Source organism: Oncorhynchus mykiss, chromosome 17, assembly GCF_057628025.1.
Source record: "Oncorhynchus mykiss isolate SJ-2025 chromosome 17, ASM5762802v1, whole genome shotgun sequence".
Taxonomy (NCBI): Eukaryota; Metazoa; Chordata; class Actinopteri; order Salmoniformes; family Salmonidae; genus Oncorhynchus; species Oncorhynchus mykiss.
Genome location: NC_143038.1, coordinates 44,178,558 through 44,201,173, shown reverse-complemented (window position 1 = coordinate 44,201,173; position 22,616 = coordinate 44,178,558). Strand labels below are relative to the sequence as shown.

Sequence of the window (22,616 nt, the reverse complement as noted above, 5' to 3'; positions counted from 1 at the left end):
AAGTGATAGTCCCACTAAGCTCAAATCGCTGCAGAAAGCTGTGGTAGCCATGCTGGTTAAGTGTCCCTTGAACTGTAAATAAATAACCAACAGTGTCACGAGCAAATGTGTGGGAACCACACATGCAGAGATCATCCGTTCATCTACTCAGCGTCTCACAAAGACAAGGCGATTGGAACCAAAAATCTCAATGTGGACAGATTTCCTCCATTGCTCGTGTTTCTTGGCCCAAGCAAGTCTCTTCTTATTATTGGTGTCCTTTAGTAGTGGTTTCTTTGCATCAATTCAACCATGAAGGCCTGATTCACGCAGTCTCCTGAACAGTTGATGTTGAGATGTGTCTGTTACTTGAACTCTGTGAAGCATTTATTTGGGCTGCAATTTCTGAGGCTGGTAACTCTAATTGACTTATCCTCTGCTGCAGAGGTAACTCTGGGTCTTCCTTTCCGGTGACGGTCCTCATGAGAGCCAGTTTCCTCATAGCGCTTGATGGTTTTTGCGACTGCACTTGAAGAAACGTTCAAAGTTCTTGACATTTTCCGTATTGACTGACCTTCATGTCTTAAAGTAATGATAGACTGTCATTTCTCTTTGCTAATTTGAGCTGTTCTTGACATAATATGGACTTGGCCTTTTACCAAGTACGGCTATCTTCTGTATACCACACATACCTTGTCACAACACAACTGATTGTCTCACATGCATTAAGAAGGAAAGATTTCATAAATGTACTTTTAACAAGGCACACCTGTTAATTGAAATGCATTCCAGATGACTACCACATGAAGCTGTTTGAGAGAATGCCAAGCGTGTGCAAAGCTGTCATCAAGGCAAAGGGTGGCTACTTTGAAGAATCTCAAATATGAAATATATTTTGATTTGTTTACTACATGTGTTACTACTATGTGTTATTTCATAGTTTTGATGTCTTCACCACTATTCTACAATGTAGAACATTTTTACAAATAAACCCTGTAATGAGTAGGTGTGTCCAAACCTTTGACTGGTACTGTATATAATATGCACGAAACAAAAATATAAACGCAACATGTGAATTCATGGTCCCATGTTTCATGAGCTGAAATAAAAGATCCCAGAAATGTTCCATATGCACAAAAAGCTTATTTATCTGACATTTTGTGAACAAATTTGATTACATCCCTGTTAGGTATAATTTTTCCTTTGCCAAGATAATCCATCCACCTGACAGGTGTGGCCGATTAACAAGCTGATTAAAGAGCATGATCATCACACAGGTGCACCTTACGCTGGGGACAATAAAAGGCCACTGACATGTGCAGTTTTGTCACACAACACAATGCCACAGATATTTCAAGTTTTGCAATCCACAGGCCACAATCAACAGTCTGATCAACACTATGCGAAGGAGATGTGTCATGCTGCATGTAGCAAATGGTGGTTACAGCTGATACTAACGGGTTTTCTGATCAATTTTATACAGGGATCTGTGACAAACAGATCCCTGATTAGGGCATCATTTATTTATTTATTTATTTCAATTAACAGATTTCTTTATATGAACTGTAACCAGTAAAATCTTTGAAATTATTGTAGGTTGCATTTGTATTTTCATTCAGTTTACATATTATAATGATGACATTAACTGTACTGTAGCATCTTTCATATGCACCCATTAACACCCATAATTGTCCTAGGAAAGCAGAGATAATTTGTGCAGGATTATAGTACAGTATAGATACAAAATGCTGGGTTCACTCAAGTAACACGTTGCGTTCTCAACAGTAATCTCACATTGCACACAGTGACATTACACATCCCAATGACTGATCAGTGTTGCAAAATCTGATGGAAATGAACACAAACATGACCTGACATGACTTGCAGATGATATCTCAAGCAGAACTTCTCAACATCTCTGTTTATAAGGCCCTACATTTTGACTGAGAAGACACCTGAACTTTCTGAATACTTTTTGAGGAAGGCAGAGGTCATCTTCTCTCTGCTGACTTTGGTAAGGATATTTATGATTTACTCATAACAAAGCTATGTATGCCACAAATAGATCAAATAGATTTGTACCCGTCGCTCTCAAAACATTGTAGAAGTGAAATAATAATGCATATATTTTGTATGGACTTATTTTATTGTGCATAAATCTGTGATATACTGTATATTCTGAGTAACACACTGTGTTGGTATAACTCTGTACATGAAAATAACTGCAGTGAGACTACCAGAGCACCACCATTGTCCAGGTCATCATGGGAGTCATGACTGTGTCTGTTCTTTTCTGTGTCCTCCTCACCTTCCTGGGGACCAAGGTGACTGGTGAGTGACAGCCATGCTTGAGCTCAATCCCATCTCTACTCCAGATACAGTGTACATAGAAACGTTTTCCATCATTTACTCTCAGGATTTTTTCGTTTGGTTCAATCTGTTGTTGTGGTAATTTTGCATGGAACATACAGCTTGCAGGGATGTGAAATATTTGTCTTCTCAGGGAGGTCTCCACCAGGGTATCCCAATTTACCCCAACCAGTGGAGAGATTTGCAAGAAGATCTGAACCAATTGCAGATCTGTACCAGTGTCCATCTGGGTTTTCTCGACCCAACCATTTCTGGAGCACTTGCTACCGTTTCGACAGCAGTTTGAAGTCAATGTCGGCGGCAAATGTAAGTTTCATGACTGATGTTTACTGACAAGCATCCCATTTAGAGTGATGATACGTGAGGTGGAAGATAGTTTGTTGTATTGTTCATTCTCAATATATGAATATGAATGAGATGGAACGCCTATATCACTTCAGCTTTATGGATGATACAAATAAAGACAATGAATGAATATGAGAAGTCAATGTCATGCTCTTGCTTCCTCGTACAGAATGCATGCCGTCAAAGAGGTGGATCCCTTGCTTCTATCACTAACAGTAAGGTGTACGAGTATGCTCTTTCCCTGGTAGAAGATGGATATATCTGGGTTAAGGGGAGCCATGAGGTAAAATACCCTATTCCTAGTTCCCAAAGCACTCTAATTTAATATTTATTTTGGTTAATACTGACTACCAATTAAATACTGATGTTAACTTTTCCCTTTTCTCCCTGGCAGTCTGGATTTCCCCAGAAGAACTGGTTGAAAGGCTCTGTGCGTGACCAGAATGGAAAGCATGAGGGCTGCTTGGCATTGGTGAAATTTGGTGGTCAGTATCGCAAACTTATTCTTGTTTTGGTAACAGTAAACAATAGGGGTCTGGTAAAATTACTTTTATAGGGACCACAGATTAACTGTGTTTATATAGTTGTGCCACAACTGTCTAGACAAATGTGCTCTGGAACCCCACTTCGTGGAACCCCAAGTAGAATGATCTAAGGGCTGGATTCAATCCGTATCGCAAACGTGCAGAGGAACATCTGCGTTAAAACTCCATTTAAATTTAAACTCAATGTTCCCTTGTTCGCAGAGAATGCATTCATGGTAAATGCTGCATATGTCATCTCAATCAGAAATTAGCTTTACATTTTAACTCGGATGTTCTGCCATACGTTCCACGATACTTCCACGATACGGTGAGCAGGAGTGCAATGTCGAGTCACTCCATAGTGGGTTTTTATAGTGGTAGAGGAGCTCCTCTGGTTAAATACAGAATGAGAAAGTTCTGTCATTTCCATTCAGTGAAGGGTCAACAGCCGTACGTACCTGCTGTCCATGGTCATTGTTCTTCTGTTCTGCCTTGCCCTGAAACTCACAAGGACATTCTCCTTTACAGAAAAAACAGGTTTTGATGATATCAGCTGTTCCAGAGTGGACAACACCGCGTTCGCTCTCTGCGAGATAGAAACGTCTTAATTCTTCGTGCAAGAAGGCCAGACAGAGAGTGGATTTTGACAATACTCTGTGATTTTCTTTTTCTACTATCGCACCAAATTGTTCTGAATTGACTTTAAGTCTAATACTCAGAGACAATATCATGAAAAGTGATGTAATGGCTACAGATTCATACATAATGATACATTGATTCAATTGTATTTCACGTGGCCTTTTTTCTACTGAAATTAATAGTCTGGTTTTGCAATGGAATTGTCACTGTAGTATTCTGGAAGCTATCTTTAAGATACTGTACCGAACATGCGGGTACATACAAAAAGGTTTGATTCCCTTACAATCCCATTTCAAGATGAATTATATAATTATGAAAACAGACAGTTATTCTCAATACTTACTCTAACAGTGGAAATAGTCTATATCCATTATATCTGGAATATCTATTGAATTTGTGAAATTGTTGTGCCATGTACATCCCTCCTTGCTTCCTTGCATATCTTTTTGAATAAAAACATTCAGCATCACCCTGTCTCAGCATGATCAACTTATATCACTGTAAAATAAACAACATCAATCAGTAGGGTCATCTCAACCAGCAGCACTTACATAAATAGTATGTGCACTATCTATTCATATTTTATTGATCATATTTGTTAACATTATTATAAAGTGTTATGATTGTTTTTAATATCTGTGTTATTGCATGTACATTGATTGATTGATTAATCTTATGCTACACAGAGATAAATAGCATACATTTTTCTAAACAAATCCAATAATTTATTGCACCTGTTACTGAAATGGTTGTTCCAGTTTAAATGGTTTAGGTAGTCTCCTTATCAACTTTCCTAACCCTGACAGTCATTCCAAATGCAGGTTGCAGGTGAATAAAAATTCAAACTATTGGATGTCCTAACCTTGGCCGGATTCCAATAGGAATTATACTTCACTTTGCAAGCCAGTATAATGTGACTTGCAGGCCTGATGTGGACTGTAAAGCAGGAGTTTCCTAAAACCACTGCGGTAGGGTAAAATTAGGCCATCAATGTAAGTGCTGATGATATATGTGTTGTAATGTTGTAGAGTTACATTTTAATGATAGCATTCACCTAGGTACTCATTTGTTGCGTGTTTGAATCTCATCATGGACAACTTTAGCGTTTTAGCGAATTAGCAATTTTGCAACTACTTACTACTTTTTAACTACTTAGAAAGTTAGCTAACCCTCCCCTCCCCTTAACTTGAACCCTTTAACCTAACTCCTAACTCTACCCTTAATCTAAACCCTAACCTTAACCTCTAGCCCAGCTAATGTCAGCCATCTAGTTAACGTTAGCATTAGCCACCTAGCCATCCAGCTAAAGTTAGCCACAACAAATTGGAATTCGTAACATATCATACGTATTGTAAATTCGTTACATATTGTACAAATTGTAATTCGTAACATAACATGAATTGTAATTCATAACAGATCATACAAGTTGTAATTCTTCACATATGATACAAAATGTATGATGTACATCCACAAATTAATACATACATACCAAACATAACATATAATACTTTTTGAGCGTCCCTGTTGGACGTACTGCCAAATTCTCTAAAACGACGTTGGAGGCCGATTCTGGTGGAGAAATTAACATTCAGTTCTCTGTCAACAGCTCTGATGGACATTCCCGCAGTCAGCATTGCAATTGCACACTGTCTTAAAACATGAGATATCTGTGGTATTGTGTTGTGTGACAGAGCTGCACATTTTAGAGTGGCCTTTATTTGTCCCCAGCACAAGGTGCAACTGTGTAATGATCATGCTGTTTAATCAGCTTCTTGATATGCCACACCTGTCAGGTGGATGGATTATCTTGGTTTAGGAAAAATGCTCACTAACAGGGATATGAACACATTTGTGCATACAATTTGAGATAAATACGTTTTTTGTGTGTATGGAACATTTCTGGGATTTTTTATATCACTTTGCATTTATATTTTTGTTCAGTGTCAAATCTGCTTACTCGTGGTAGCTAGTCAATTAAATACTTTTAAATGTTTCATTTTTAACTAGTTAGTAAAAATGTATTTCTACATATTCATATTCTATTCTTCACCTTGAAATTGGGAAGTATGATCAGTGGAGGCTAGGTTTTGTAGTAGATCAGTGGAAAAAGGTTAAATTCCATAAAAGGCAACAAAATGTAAGAATTGTGCCAGGGGTTTTACTGTACATTTCCAATAGTCACAGTGTGCATGTCAACATTACAGGGTTGCTTAACTTCAGAACCTTATCTGCACCTGATCACAGGTCAGTTAAGGACATTGGTTGCTACGACTTTAGTTGCTTGTGTTTCGAACAGCATTACTATACAGTATCTGTATTATTTTTTTTATCATCTTTGAACATTATTCAATGTATCGTCCTACATTTGTTCATTAAGGCAGGTAAAACTACGGTTTTAACTTTGAAGAAGTTTTCGGGGACACTAGTGGTCATATTTGGTCTCTTAGGCTACTGTTCATTCTGTGTAATATTACATAACTATCCATGCAAGTCTGGAAAGGTGCTACAGTACAAATGCAGGTGAACATGCGAAGCAATGGGAGGAACAATGTAAGAACAGAAAACTGATGGGTGCTTACTATTTGAAATCTGTGAACCTAGCTAATTATTGAATGATTATTGATTCCATTGAGTTTATGGGCTCAGTTTTCACAACGAGAACAAGAACAAAATATGTTATATTGTCAAACATCTTGGACCTTAATACCCACTATATAATACCCATTAAACACGATCATTTTCATAGGAAGCAGAGATTATTTGTGCAGGCAGTATAGATACAAAATGCTTTGTTCAGTCAAGTAACACATTGCATTCTAAACATTAAAGTCACATTGTACACAACGACATTACAGATCCCAATGACTGATCAGTGTTGCAGAATCTGATGGAAATGAACACAAACATGACCTGACATGACTTGCAGATGATATCTCAAGCAGAACTTCTCAACATCTCTGTTTATAAGGCCCTACATTTTGACTGAGAAGACACCTGAACTTTCTGAATACTTTTTGAGGAAGGCAGAGGTCATCTTCTCTCTGCTGACTTTGGTAAGGATATTTATGATTTTGGTGTTTTACTCATAACAAAGCTATGAATGCCAGATAAACTTGATTTGTACTTGTCACTCATTAAAATGATGTAGAAGACCGGCCGCGACCGGGAGGTCCGTGGGGTGACGCACAATTGGCCTAGCATCGTCCGGGTTAGGGAGGGATTGGTCGGTAGGGATCTCCTTGTCTCATCGCGCACCAGCGACTCCTGTGGCGGGCCGGGCTCAGTGCGCGCTAGCCAAGGTTGCCAGGTGCACGGTGTAGCCTCCGACACATTGGTGCGGCTGGCTTCCGGGTTGGATGCGCGCTGTGTTAAGAAGCAGTACGGCTGGTTGGGTTGTGTATCGGAGGACGCATGACATTCAGACTTCGTCTCTCCCGAGCCCGTACGGGAGTTGTAGCAATGAGACAAGATAGTAGCTACTACTATTTAGTAGCTAAATTGGGGAGAAAAAGGGGTAAAATTTAAAATAAAAAAAAACAATGATGTAGAAGTGAAATAATAATGCATATCTTTTGTATGGACTGTTTTATACATAGTTATTTAGTTTCTGAGTACACACTGTTGGTATAACTCTGTACATGAAAATAACTGCAGTGAGACCACCAGAGCACCAGCATTGTCCAGGTCATCATGGGAGTCATGACTGTGTCTGTTCTTTTCTGTGTCCTCCTCACCATCCTGGGGACCGAGATGACTGGTGAGTGGATGCTTGAACTCAATCACATTTTCTTTCCAAACACATAGAGCATTTTTCCATAATTTACTCTCAAGATTTTGTTGTTTGGTTTAATTTGTTATTGTGGTAATTATTCATGCAACATACAGCTTGCAGGGATGTGAAATATCTGTCTTCTTCTCAGGGAGGTCTCCACCAGGGTATCTGGGATTAGCTGCACTAGTGGATAGATTTGCCAGAAGGCCCCCACCATGGCCCAATCAGAACCCATGTCCTCCAGGGTTTTCTCGACCCAACTGTTACTGGTGAACTTGCTACCTTTTTGACAACAGTTATTCCTTATTCCTGGAGTACTCTAATTTAATATTTATTTTTATTAGTCAAGGACCTTATGTAACAGTATAACTTTAGGCCGTCCCCTCGCGCGAACCAGGGACCCTCTGCACACATCAACAACAGTCACCCACGGAGCATCGTTGCAGAGCAAGGGGAACTACTACTTCAAGGTCTCAGAGCAAGTGACGTCACCGATTGAAACGCTATTTAGCGCGCACCGCTAACTAAGCTAGCCTTTTCACATCCGTTACACTCACCCCCCTTTTGACCTTCCTCCTTTTCCGCAGCAACCAGTGATCCGGGTCACGGCACCAATGTAACAGTATAACTTTAGACCATCCCCTCACCCATACCCGGGCGTGAACCAGGGACCCTCTGCACACATCAACAACAGTCACCCACGAAGCATCGTTACCCATCGCTCCACAAAAGCCGCGGCCCTTGCAGAGCAAGGGGAACTACTACTTCAAGGTCTCAGAGCAAGTGACGTCACCGATTGAAACGCTATTTAGCGCGCACCGCTAACTAAGCTAGCCGTTTCACATCCGTTACACTTAGCTACTACTGACCACCAAGTAGATGCTGACATAGACTTTTCCCTTTTCTCCCTGACAGTCTGGATTTCCCCAGAAGAACTGGATGAGAGGTTCTCAGCGTAACATGAATGGAGAGAGTGAGGACTGATTGGCACTGCTGAAAATCAATGGTCAGTAACACAAACCGTCTGGACAAATATACTGTACAACCTTTCTGGAACCCCAAGTATAAGGATCTGTGTGGTCTGTAGATGTTGGGTGAGCAGGAGTACAATTGAATGTCAATCCACTCCATCGTGGGGTTTATAGATGTAGAGGAGCTCTGGTTAAATACAGAAATAGACAATTCTGTCATTTTCATTGGCCGCTTTCAGGGAAGGGTAAACAGATGTACCTTTGTTCTGTCTTGCCCTTCAACTCACAAGGACATTCTCCTCTACAGGTGAAGCAGGCTTTGATGACATGAGCTGTTCCAGTATCGTCACCTCTGCCAAAACTCTCTGCAAGATTCATACTTCAATGGACTGACTTTTCCTAGGAGTCCAAACAGAGAGTGCAAAAGGGATTTTGCCAATACTCTCTGATTTTATTTTTCTAGTATTGTACAAAATTGTTCTGAGTTTGATTTAAGTTGAGTACTTTGAGACCATATAATGAAAGGTGACACAATGGCTACAGATACATACATAATGATACATCGATTCAATTGTATTTTTGAAAGCAGAGTAAATACTTGAGTAAACAAGGGATACAAAGAATATTTGAAAGCACGTGCTTCCACACAGGTGTGGTTCCTGAGTTAATTAAGCAATTAACATCCCATCATGGTTAGGGTCATGTATAAAATGCTGGGCAGGCCATTATTTTTTGCTACCATGGTTATGCCCCCATAGAATCCACAGGGCACGAATGGTCACGGCCATCTGAGTCAACAGATCTCAACGCAACGGAACACTTATTGGAGATTTGGGAGCGGTGCCTGAGACAGCTTTTTCCACCACCATCAACAAAACACAAACTGATGTAAATTCTCGTGGAAGAATGATGTCGCATCCCTCCAATAGAGTTCCAGACACTTGTAGAATCTATGCCAAGGTGCATTGAAGCTCATGGTGGCTCGTGGTGGTCCAACACCCTGTTAAGTTATGTAGGTGTTTCCTTTCAATACATAATCATACTTTGATTCAATTATATTTTGGGTGGTCTTTTTTTATTGAAAATTATTGTCAGGTTTTGCAATGGAATTGTACAGATGCGGGATCTGAATTTGATCATTATTTTCTTGCTGAGGATATGCAACTTGTTGTGTTCCACTTTAAAATGTCAGACTTGATTAGCACTAAAAAAATATGTATCAACCCCTACAAAAAATGGCCATTAATTATAATCCACATAATAATAATTAAAATTTCCTGTTGCTCCAGGATAATTTTCCTGCTGTAACAAACTGGTTCAAATTAAGGTCTTACATCAGAATTCTGGAAGTTAAGATTCAGTAACAACCATTTACAGTTGATGTTGAAAGTTTACATACACTTATGTTGGAGTCATTAAAACTCGTTTTTCAACCACTCCACAAATTTCTTGTTTAACAAACTATAGTTTTGGCTAGTCGATTAGGACATCTACTTTGTGCATGACACAAGTAATTTTTCCAACAATTGTTTACAGACGGATTATTTCACTTATAATTCACTGTATCACAATTCCAGTGGGCCAGAGGTTTACATACACTAAGTTGACTGTGCCTTTAAACAGCTTGGAAAATTCCAGAAAATTATGTCATGGCTTTAGAAGCTGCTGATAGGCTAATTGACATAATTTGAGTCGATTGGAGGTGTTCAAGGCCTACCCTCAAACTCCGTCTTTGCTTGACATCATGGGAAGATCAAAAGAAATCAGCCAAGACCTTAGAAAACAATTGTAGACCTCCACAAGTTTGGTTCATCCATAGGAGCAATTTCCAAACACCTGCAGGTACCATGTTCATCTGTACAAACAATAGTACGCAAGTATAAACACCATGGGACCACGCAGACGTCATACCGCTCAGGAAGGAGACACGTTCTGTCTCCTAGAGATTTACGTACTTTGGTGCGAAAAGTGCAAATCAATCCCAGAACAACAGCAAAGGACCTTGTGAAGAAGCATGAAAATGATGTGGATATATTGAAGCAACATCTAAAGATATCATTCAGGAAGTTAAAGCTTGGTTGCAAATCGGTCTTCCAAACGGACAATGACCCCAAGCATACTTCCAAAGTTGTGGTAAAATGGTTTAAGGACAGAAAGTCAAGGTATTGGAGTGGCCATCACAAAACCCTGACCTCAATCCTAGAGAATATAGAACATTTGTGGGCAGGACTGAAAAAGCCTGTGCAAGCAAGGAGGCCTACAAACCTGACTCAGTTATACCAGCTCTGTCAGTAGGAATGGGCCAAAATTCACCCAACTTATTGTTGGAAGCTTGTGGAAGGCTACCCGAAACGTTTGACCCAAGTTAAACAATTTAAAGGCAATGCTACCAAATACTAATTGAGTGTATGTAAACATCTTTGGTTAAGGTGTATGTAAACTTCTGACTTCAACTGTATATATATATATATATATATATATATATATATATATATATATTTATATTGTGGCGCACAAGCCACCTGGGAGAAACTCGTGAAGGCCTGGTGACAGACAGAATCTACATCACACGGTGATGGCTACCTCTGCTGGATTTGCCAGGTCTCGACGGGTCCTCCTAATTGGGGCTAATTGAGGTTGGTGAGTACTCAAGGGGCTGATTGCTCACAAGCCAGCAGGGCAGCACACAGGAGGGTTGGAGGTAGACCTTGGAGGAGCTGTGGAGATGGACCAGAATACTACTGTTCACGGGGACGCATGCCAAGTCCGAGAGCCGTGGGAGGGGATGGAAGGAAAACCCAACCACCATGCTCCCCTATCTGACAGTCACCTGGGCTAAAGGACTGCAGCCGGGGAGAGTCGACCTGCTGCTGACGACCCCAGGTTGATGGAGACCAAGGGAGGTGTTTTGAGTGTGGCACCCGGGGTCGACGGTCACGACACCCACACTCTGTTGGATTCTGGGAGTGTATTAATGCTCGTACAAGACCGCCTGCTGGCCCATACGACCGACCGTGGTGAGGTCGGATGGGCCAGCAGGCGCACTTGTAAGAGCAGGCGCGCATGTAGGGGTAGACCTGCACGTCATCGTGACCCCACAAGGAAGCTGTCAGATGGTGGTGGGTGCCGTACCTGAGATGCTCTCCTCGTGGGACTAGATTGTGGGACGAGATTGTCCGCTGTTTGCGGCACTGTGGCGGCAGGAGCTGGGAAAAAGTGTATGAGCCGGCGACAAATGAGAGCGGGGAAGGACCGTCGCCTGCGCGGCAAGGAATCAAGCAATTGCCGACCCCGTGTCTACGGACCCGGAGTCGGGGTTCGAGGGGACTCAGGAACCAACTTCAACTGGTGAAAAACCGGAGGAGGAGCCCATGCTCCACCTCCTCGATTTCGAGGGACCCGCTGAGACACCTGCCCTGAGCCCCCTGAGAGGACAGTTTGGGACCGCCCAGTGGGAGGATCTGAACTTGAAAGTCGCCGCAGCCTGAGTGATAGCGGTGGATGGTTAGCTTCTTCCGGGGGTGAGTGACTGGAGATACCCCATTTCCAAATAAAACATAACCTGTTGTATCAAGTATTGAACAAACAGGGGTACTTCGATAGGTGCTGTTGCTGCCTTCCGGTACATCAGAATCGTTCTTCAGCTGGCCCACACCCTTTTTCTGGGGGTGCACCTGGGAATACCAAGTTCATGTCCTGTCTAATGAAAGATTTGTGTGCTCGCCTACAGATAAAGCAGTCCGGACCTCTGTCCCTCATCCACAGACGGATGGGCTCGTCGAACGGTTCAATAAGACGCTCAAACAAATGATGAGGAAGGTCATCGAGCGGGACGGGAAGAAATGGGACCAGCTACTACCCCACCTAATGTTCTCGATCCGAGAAGTGCCCCAGGCCTCCACTGGGTTTTCCCCTTTTGATCTCCTCTACGGGAGGAGACCACGCAGCCAACTAGATCACGCCAAGGAGGTGTGGGAAGCCCAGCAGACCCCCTTATGCAGTGTGATGGAACATCTATAGATGATGCGGGAGAGGATGACAGCCATATGGCCGTGGTAAGGGAACATGTGGAGAAAGTCCAGAATGCCCAAACCAAGGTCTACAATCGGGTACCCAGCCCGTGAGTTCCATGTGGGTGACAATGTGCTAGTTTAAATCCCCACCGCAGAACGTAAGTCCCTGGCAACATGACACGGGCCTTACGAGGTGACAGAGAAGCTGGAACCCGTAAATTACAATGAACAGCAGCCGGGGAGAGAGAAACCCCAACAGATTTACCACATGGAGAGATGGCAAGTGAGGACAGTCTTGGTTGTGTTGTGGTCAAAACACGGGATGTCAACGGGACCAGTGGTGGTCCCGAGAAATGAACACCACTTCCGCACCTGGCACGGTGAAAGATACTAAAGAGGCCATACCGGATCCCAAGGCCCGAAGGAAGGCCGGGAAGCAGGAGGTGGAGGCTATGCTGAGGATGGGAGTCATTGAGGAGTCCCACAAAGAACAGTGCAGCCCCAGACGGTAGTCTGCATTTCTGCAATGACTTCCGGGAGGTGATCATCAGTTTGTTCGTTGCCTATCCCATGCTGAGGGTGGACAAGGTCATTGACCATTTGGGAAAGGCCCGAGACATCAGCATCCTTGACCTGACCAAGGGATATTGGCAGGTACCCTTGGCAGCCTCCTTCCAGGAGAAGATGGCATTCTCGACACCGGACGGCTTATACCAATACCGGGTCCTCCCGTTTGGTCTCCATGGAGCCCCACCCACGTTCCAGCGCCTGATGGACTGATTCTTACGACCTCACCAACAATATGCATCAGCCTATTTGGAGGACATCATCATCCAAAGCCTGGGTTGGGAAGAGCACCTGACACACCTCTAGGCGGTACTGGATGGGCTCAGGCAAGCTGGGTTGACAGCGAATCCCAAGAAATTTAAGCTGGGGTTTCGAGGAGGTAGAGTACCTGGGGTATTTGATCGGACGGGGGAACGTCAAGCACCAGGAGCGAAAGGTCCAGGCAGTTCGTAACTGGCTTGCCCGTCACACCAAGACACAGGTCAAGTCATTCCTGGGGCAGGCGGGATAGTATAGCCGGTTTATCCCCAACTTTGTGGCTATAGCCTCCCCTCTTACCGATGTGACTAGGGCCCGCTTCCCGAAAACAGTGAGGTGGTCGGATGAGGCCGAAGCGGCGTTCAGGCACCTGAAGGAACCCCTGTGCTCCCATCTGATTCTTGTGACGCCCAATTTACAGGTACCAATGTTGGTGCAGATGGATGCCTGTGACACAGGACTAGGGGCCGTCCTGTCCATGGTAAACAATGGGGAGGAACACCCCATCATATACATAAGACGGAAGTTAATAGTTTGAGAAAAAAACTGCTTGATTGTCGATTAAGAGTGTCTAGTGGTGAAGGGTCACAGACCATGCTCCCCTGGTCTGGATGGCCAGGGGAAAGGACATGAACGACCGAGTCACCAGCTGGTTCTTGTCCCTTCAACACTTCTCTTGTTCTGTTGTCCACAGGTCAGTGGCGAAGCATGGGAACTAGGATGCCCTGTTGAGAAGGGAGACGTACATCGACGTACATTGATTGAGGTTGGGGAGTAATTAAGGGGCTGATTGCTCACCAGACCCATAAAGCTGCTAGGAGGCCACTACTAAAGGACACCAATAAGAAGAAGAGACTTGCTTGGGCCAAGAGACCCGAGCAATGGATATTAGACCGGTGGAAATCCAACCCTTGGTCTGATGAGTCCAAATTTGACATTTTTGGTTCCAACCGCCGTGTCTTTGTGAGACACAGTAGGTGAACAGATGATATTCACATGTGTGGTTCCCACCGTGAAGCATGGAGGAGGAGGAGGTGTGATGGTGTGGGGTGCTTTGCTGGTGACACGGTCAGTGATTTATTTAGAATTCAATGCACACTTAACCAGCATGGCTACCACAGCATTCTGCAGCGATACGCCATCCCATTAGGTTTGCGCTTAGTGGGACTATCATTTGTTTTTCAACAGGACAATGTCCCAACACACCTCCAGGCTGTTTAAGGGCTATTTGACAAATAAGGAGAGTGATCAGATGACCTGTTCTCCACAATCACCCAACCTCAACCCAATTGAGATGGTTTGGGATTAGTTGGATGGTAGTGTGAAGGAAAAGCAACCAACGAGTGCTCAGCATATGTGGGAACTCCTTCAAGACGGTTGGAAAAGCATTCCAGTTGAAGCTGGTTGACAGAATACCAAGAGAGTGCAAAGCTGTCATCAAGGCAAAGAGTGGCTACTTTGAAGAATGTCAAATATAAAATACATTTTGATTTGTTTAACACTTTTTTGCTTACTACATGATTCCATATGTGTTATGTCATAGTGTTGATGTCTTCACTATTATTCTACAATGTAGAAAATAGTAAAACAAAGAAAAACCTTGTAATAAGTAGGCGTGTCCAAATGTTTCCTCCTATGTAAAAGAAGAGAATCTTAGACTTAACCACAGAGAGATATGCCGGTGGCATGCTATGACACTTATATACATGTTTTTATGTCAAATGGCTACTGTGTCTGCTGTACAGATACAGTATATGTAGGCTCAGCCCTAATTTATGTGCTCTTTGACACCTGGAGTTGCATGACATATGGTCCAGGAGCACAAGGAAGACAAAGGACAATGCCAAAGGACTAATCAGCCCTTCCCCTCTCTGAGGGGACACAATATATATTTGCTACAACATCTAAAGGACTGACTATGGTAGAATAATGATATAGTATCCATGTTTGGTAGCTGACAATAAGTCTGGTGCTATCTATATGGATGTATTTTCTCTGTGGTTCACAGGGTGAACTCTAAATTACTCTCAATAAGGTTTTATTGTCCTTTCAGGAATTCTGTCTCATTTACACTGGTCTCATCCTCCACACAAGTTCTTAGATCCTTCAACTACTTGTGGAGATTGGTCTTTGGTGGTCAGCTTACACTGTACACTTGGTATCATTTTGTTGGTTGGTTTTGGCTTGAAAGGTTACACCTTCAGATGTTGCAAATGGAATTACATGCCTTCATTTCCTAGGCTTCGAGGCCTCTGGCCTAGTAAGCATATTTTTTTGTCCATGCTTTGCCTTGTAAGTTAACCTTGGAATCTATTTGTCTAGAATAATGCTTTGTTAATTTCTGTATTGCCTTCTAACCTAAGTTTTCTTTTGTATGTGAATCAATTCATTTTACAAAGGTATTAAATAATACTTACTTTGATATTCACTTCTCATGACCATTCCTTGATGTTAGCCAGCTAAACACATAATACTTGCACATGGTTCAACTGTAGTGTCTTGCATATTGCTAATTATCTTCATAGAGTCAGATAAAAATGTTAATTATAGAAGTCGTATGTGAGGTATAATATCATATATACTGTACATAAAATGTCAAATATTACTACCCACTACATAGAGACGTACTGTAAGGACCTGATGCTGGACAGGAGAAGCAGGTATGGGGAGTCAGACATTTATTAGGGTATAGACATAGAACACGACAGGAACACCGTCAGCACACGGGTTAACAAGGGCATATGACTAACAATCCCGAAGCCGGGAACAGAGCTTGGGAACAGACAGATATAGGGAAGGTAATGACACAAGTAATTGAGTCCACGTGAGTCCAATGATCGCTGATGCACGTGACGGGGGGAAGGTGGGTGTGTGTACTGATGGTGGCTTGAGTGCATAATGCTGGGGATCCTGGCGCCCTCGAGTGCCGGGGGGCGTGACACGTACAGAAAGAGGGTAATTCGTAAATTTTCAATCTGAACATTTTGTATAAAGATAAGCATTATGTTTTTAGATTATAAGAGTAATTGTTGGAGGCCTGAAACAGTCTTTCTCAACTCAAGTTCAACTGTCGCCGGGGCGCACTGCCTTCATATCATAGGCCTGCAGTAGCTAAAGCTTAATAATAGCCACACTATTCCAAACCTTCACAAATGTTTCTAAACTTTATTAGGGTAATATCAAAAACGAAATCGTACCATTTTTTACAGGGAAAATACGAGCAGTAGAGCAAATGTAAACTAGGGACAAAATGCACTGCCCTGCCCTGCGCCCCCCCCCCCCCCAAAAACACACTATCCTGCCCAAAGCCCCCCAAAAAAACACACAATCCTGCCCAAAGCCCCCCAAAAAGCTTGACAACCCCCCCTATTGTAGACCACACCTCCCCCCAGTAAATTGAGATCTGTCCCTTATGCATATCGTGCATTGCTTATTACAAGTAATTCCATGACAAAACTCCATGACAAAAAAAGCACGTGAGATGCATTTTCCTAATTGTTAACGTATGTACAGTTGTCTGTTCCCATACACCTTAACCAAGTACATTTAAACTAAGTTTTTCACAATTCCTGACATTTAATCCTAGTAAAAATTACCTGTCTTAGGTCAGTTAGGATCACCACTTTATTTTAAGATTGTGAAATGTCAGAACAATAGTAGAGAGAATGATTTATTTCAGCTTTTATTTCTTTCATCACATTTCCAGTGGGTCAGAAATGTACATACACTCAATTAGTAGTTGGTAGCATTGCCTTTAAATTGTTGAACATGGGTCAAACGTTTCAGGTAGCCTTCCACAAGCTTCCCACAATAAGTTGGGTACATTTGGCCCATTCCTCCTGACAGAGCTGGTATAACTGAGTCAGGTTTGTAGGCCTCCTTGCTTGCACACGCTTTTTCAGTTCTGTCCACAAATGTTCTATATTCTCTAGGATTGAGGTCAGGGTTTTGTGATGGCCACTCCAATACCTTGACTTTCTGTCCTTAAACCATTTTACCACAACTTTGGAAGTATGCTTGGGGTCATTGTCCGTTTGGAAGACCGATTTGCGACCAAGCTTTAACTTCCTGACAGATGTCTTGAGATTTTGCTTCAGTATATCCACATAATTTTCACCCCTCATGAGGCTATCTATTTTGTGAAGTGCACCAGTCCCTCCTACAGCAAAGCAGGGCCACAACATGATGCTGCCACCCCCGTGCTTCACTGTTGGGGTGGTGTTCCTCGGCTTGCAAGCCTCCCCTTTTTCCTCCAAACATAACAATGGTCATTACGGCCAAAGAGTTATATTTTTGTTTCATCAGACCGGAGGTCATTTCCGTAGTCTGTTTTTTTTATGGCAGTTTTGGAGCAGTGGCTTCTTCCTTGCTGAGCGGCCGTTCAGGTTATGTCGACATGGAACTCATTTTACTGTGGATATAGATACTTTTGTACCTGTTTCCTCCAGCTTCTTCACAAGGTCCTTTGCTGTTGTTCTGGAATTGATTTGCACTTTTCGCGACAAAGTACAGTCATCTCTAGGAGACAGAACGTGTCTCCTTCCTGAGCGGTATGATGGCTGCGAGGTCCCATGGTGTTTATACTTGTGTACTATTGTTTGTACAGATGAACGTGGTATCTTCAGGCGTTTGGAAATTGCTCCCAAGGATGAACCAGACTTGTGGAGGTCTACAATTATTTTTCTGAGGTCTTGGCTGATTTCTTTTGATCTTCCCATGATGTCAAGCAAAGACGGAGTTTGAGGGTAGGCCTTGAACACCTCCAATCGACTCAAATGATGTCAATTAGCCTATCAGCAGCTTCTAAAGCCATGTCATCATTTTCTCGAATTTTCCAAGCTGTTTAAAGGCATAGTCAGCTTAGTGTATGTAAACTTCTGACCTACTGGAATTGTGATGCAGTGAATTTTAAGTGAAATAATCTGTCTGTAAACAATTGTTGGAAAATTACTTGTGTCATGCACAAAGTAGAAGTCCTAACCGACTTGCCAAAACGATAGTTTGTTAGCAAGACCTTTTTGGAGTGGTTGAAAAACGAGTTTTAATGACTCCAACCTAAGTGTATGTAAACTCCCGACTTCAACTGTATGCATCAACACCTGCTGACCTGCAGTATCACTTGTGCTTTCATCAGTGCATGGATGAGTAGAGGTGGACGAGTCAATGACCGGTAAGGATACTGAGAGAGGATCACGTTAGCCTTTTATGAATGAAGGGAAGAGATGAAGACACCGAGCTGGGATTACCACATGAACCCTGTGCTAGTGACCAGAGGGTTACACAGCTAAACAACATTCAATGACTTTTGGCCTCTGTTCCTTTCCATCACTTGCCTGAAAGAAACGGAGAATCAAAACAAAATCAAATCATTCAACAAAAAAATAGTTGAATGATGACTGATCTGGAAAATTCAATGTATGATGCTTCTCATCCTTTACTTAATCCCTTTATCAGTTGTCACTCATTTAGAAAAAAATGTAGACATTTACTTATACAGATGTAGGATATTAATTAAAGGAAAATAATCCTGCTGCAACAGGAAAAGTGAATTATTGAGTGGATAATAGTCAATAGATATTTTTGTAGGGGTTGATAAATGTTTTGTTAGGGTAAATCAATTCTGAAATGTTAAAGTGGAAATTACAAACTTTAGAAGCCTTTTTAAATCTAGAGTACACTGCAAGTTTGAATGTTTTTCCGTGCAGGAACTTTCCTGCAACAACGGGGTGATCACATAAAGATCCTACATTTGTACTTTGCTAACTACGCATACAGTATATTCAGTGGATTACTGTTTATGACAAAGACCTACATTCTTCCTTTCTGGAAGTTTTGGGTCAGTGTGGATCGTACATTAGTGAACTGTTGGTGTTAGTCGGAGTAGGAGAGTCCTCACTGCGTTGGAAATTCATGCCACCATGTGAACCCTGCCCAGCTGACCCCACAGCCCAGTGTGAAATTTGACACGGCTCTGGGGTCCCCTTTATGACATACTTTTGCTCTGTGTGAGCTATAGTGTGTGTGTGGTGTGTCGTGTGGCGTTAGGTCCCCATTTTCAGCAGGACGTCTGCAGCAGCTGTCCACTGGTATTTCAGCCGTGTCATCACAGTAGTGAGAGGGGGGGATCAGTGAGACTGAGGGTGCTGCCTGCAGTCTACTTTTGTGGGTTCACTCTCGCTGTCCTTGGCCCCAGCCCTCTACGCCTCATTACTCTCCCTGACTCTGCCCAAGTCTAGTCCCACGGCCCCACCATGGCCGACCAGTACCAGTACAACACCAACGAGGAGAAGATTGTGAAGGACAGCCACACCAAGGAGATCGATCTGATCAACAGAGACCCCAAATTGATAAATGAGGATGTGATCAAGGTAGGTGAACCATGATGACGCCATCCGCTCACACACACACTGAATTTACAGGTTTAACTCCTTTTTGCCTAAAGTAAGGAAAGACAAGTTTTAAACCTTAGTTTAAAACGTAAGTCTAAAGTCTAAACTTAAAGTCAACACAGTACACTGTAGTATGTTGCTGTGTTCCTGCCAGGAAGGTCCCAAAATAGCCCCAAGGCCTTGTGCCTCAGCACGGCACCCAGGGTTTATTTCTGGAATGGGACTGAAGGGGTGTGACAGAAGGGGAAATTATGAGGCTGTTTCTATATTTCCCCAGAGCTCAGGAGAGCATGGAAGGAGATAAAACAGGGTGTATGGCAAAACTTTCATTCACTTGAGTGAGCCACGTTAAGCATGTTTCTTACATGTGAGGCCCAAGAGCACTACTTCTCTGGATTATATTGTGAAAAGTTTTGTACATGTTAAGTAGATGATAGGATTTATATCGAATGGAACACGTTCTATAATCCAGTATTATCTACACAATTGTAGTAGTTTAAGTTACAGTATGAGCTTGCAGTTTTAAAAAAACTGTACAGAATGACATTTTCCTGTTGTCAAATCATTCATTTAAAACTTAGCTTGCTTTTTCTGTTTTGTCAACTTCAACTGCTCATCTAAATCGTACTAAGAAATGTTATATTAAAATACTAAGTATGGAAAGCATGTCTACACTTTTAAAGGTGTGTTAAAATGAATAGACTGGGATTCAGAAGTAGAACTTCTTATAATATTTAAAATGATGAAAATTGGTTTAGCTTTGTTAGGAATCTGTTGCATGTAACATCCCCCTGTCACGATCACTGACAAGTTCATTTCCATTCAGGGTTGAGTTGCAGATGTCTATGCAACAGTGAGCCAGGATTTTGTAAGGACCAGGTATTGGATACTGAATACAACAAGCAATTACAAACTGGGCCATTGTAAGCCTTCATTTTACATGAAGGAACTGTTAGTTTCCGGAAACGTGATCCAAACCGTGATCTGAGATAAGTTCGGACTATAAGTATTCATCAAGTGTGCAAAACTGAGGGACATAGTTTTAAGTAAACTGTGTTTATTTCATTACTATGTACCCCAGGCATTAGTGATGATAACAGTCATGGTGCTGAGTCACAATAACACATGTATGTTTACATATCACATCGATCCCATTGATTAGTGAAAAAACTGTGAAGGGATTTAAGTGCATTGTCACCAAGCACATTGCTCTTGACTTTAAAAGGGAATTTACACTTGAGCCGACATCCGCAGCATTTACCGTGACTGCTTCGTGAACATTGCGAAAGTTACCTTTAAAAGGCATATTGTCAGCAGTGCAACGGGCTTGAATGACAACGTGCCGTTGATTGAATCCTGGCTCTGGTGTTGGGTCCTCAGACAACCCTCAACTCTTTCCTCAGTGAGGTTCCACTAACATTGTCCATGGTATTCCCTCCCTGCAGGTGGAGTTTGAGGATGTGATCGCAGAGCCCGACAGCACACACAGTCTGGATGGGGTGTGGAAGCTCAGCTACACCACCTTCACCGTGTCCAAGTACTGGTGCTATCGCATCCTCTCAGCCATCTTCGGCATCCCTATGGCTCTGCTCTGGGGCTTCCTCTTCGCCTGCATCTCATTCTGTCACATCTGGGCTGTGGTACCCTGTATCAAGAGCTGCCTGATCGAGTCCCAGTGCATCAGTCGCATCTACTCCCTCTGCATCCAGACCTTCTGTGACCCCTTCTTTGAAGCCCTGGGCAAGATCTTCAGCAGTGTGAAAGTGGCCCTGCGCAAAGAGGTATAGACACTCACACCACCGCAGTGTTTACACATGTTTGGATGAAACGCTACACCCTTTTTATCCACCAGACCAGATGACCAGTCCTGGTGTCCTCATATTTCCCAAGACACCCCCCCGCTACCCTTACCCAGCCCAAAGCCCAGGGCCTCGCCCGTCTCAACCCTTTGAGTCCTGACATGCACAGAGAGACCAGTGCCACAAGAGGCTCTGTGACAGCTGCAGCATGGTTGGGTGACAGCTCTGGCTCTGTTGGAAGGCAGAAAGCTGTCTGTTCATTGAGGGAATATAGGGCTGGCAGCCATGGCATGGGCAGGACTTGTGTCCCAGAGTGAATGTATTTTGCGATGCTGTGGAAAGTGGCTCCTCGGTCACATGACATAAACACCCCAGTGACACTAACGGCATTGCAGCACCCGTAGGACAATATACAATCTCTACTATATTGACCAATTCTGAATTGATATACTATATTAAACAGTCAGTGTGTGTGTGTGTGTGTGTGTGTGTGTGTGTGTGTGTGTGTGTGTGTGTGTGTGTGTGTATGTTTTGTTCCTAATGGTAAACTAGTCGATGTTGTGCAATGGAAAAGATAATTGTAGTGCTTGAACAAGATTATATCATGTTTTACAAAATGAATAAGATGCAGTTTCTTTACTGAATCATTTTGATTAAACACATCCTAAATTGTCAATTTTGCTTCACATTTCTTTCACATAAGCTTCCAATAACTTGACTGTGTGGGTGTACAAACTGTAAGAATATTAGGAAAAAAGGAGACCTGGGTTTTAAAATTACAAGTGGAATGTTCTAGTCGCAGGTCCTACAATTCAGCCAAGTGTGTACCCCTGTTCAGGTCTCCATTGCCCTGTCATTCCTTCGTTTTGTCAGCAGGTGGAACCAAGCACAGTTCTGCTCATCGGAAGGTAGGGATAGAAAAGCCAATTGCGAACCACCGGTCTGGATCCTGACATGGCAGGTTGTGATTGACAATACTGAAAACCATAC

General features: G+C 42.7%; 2 protein-coding genes across 2 annotated transcripts; both read left to right on the top strand.

Annotated features, from left to right (window-relative positions):
• The first annotated feature begins 1,932 nt into the window (after positions 1-1,932).
• Positions 1,933-4,326, top strand: LOC110494266 (uncharacterized). Its single transcript, XM_021569206.3, has 6 exons — positions 1,933-1,993; positions 2,208-2,310; positions 2,483-2,655; positions 2,864-2,977; positions 3,089-3,179; positions 3,747-4,326. Exons 2-6 carry the CDS (start codon positions 2,244-2,246, stop codon positions 3,824-3,826), a joined length of 525 nt encoding a protein of 174 aa, XP_021424881.2. The 5' UTR covers positions 1,933-1,993; positions 2,208-2,243; the 3' UTR covers positions 3,827-4,326.
• Positions 4,327-19,441: 15,115 nt separating this feature from the next.
• On the top strand, positions 19,442-22,302 carry cav3 (caveolin 3). Its single transcript, XM_021569204.3, has 2 exons — positions 19,442-19,806; positions 21,273-22,302. Exons 1-2 carry the CDS (start codon positions 19,690-19,692, stop codon positions 21,612-21,614), a joined length of 459 nt encoding a protein of 152 aa, XP_021424879.1. The 5' UTR covers positions 19,442-19,689; the 3' UTR covers positions 21,615-22,302.
• Positions 22,303-22,616: the final 314 nt, after the last annotated feature.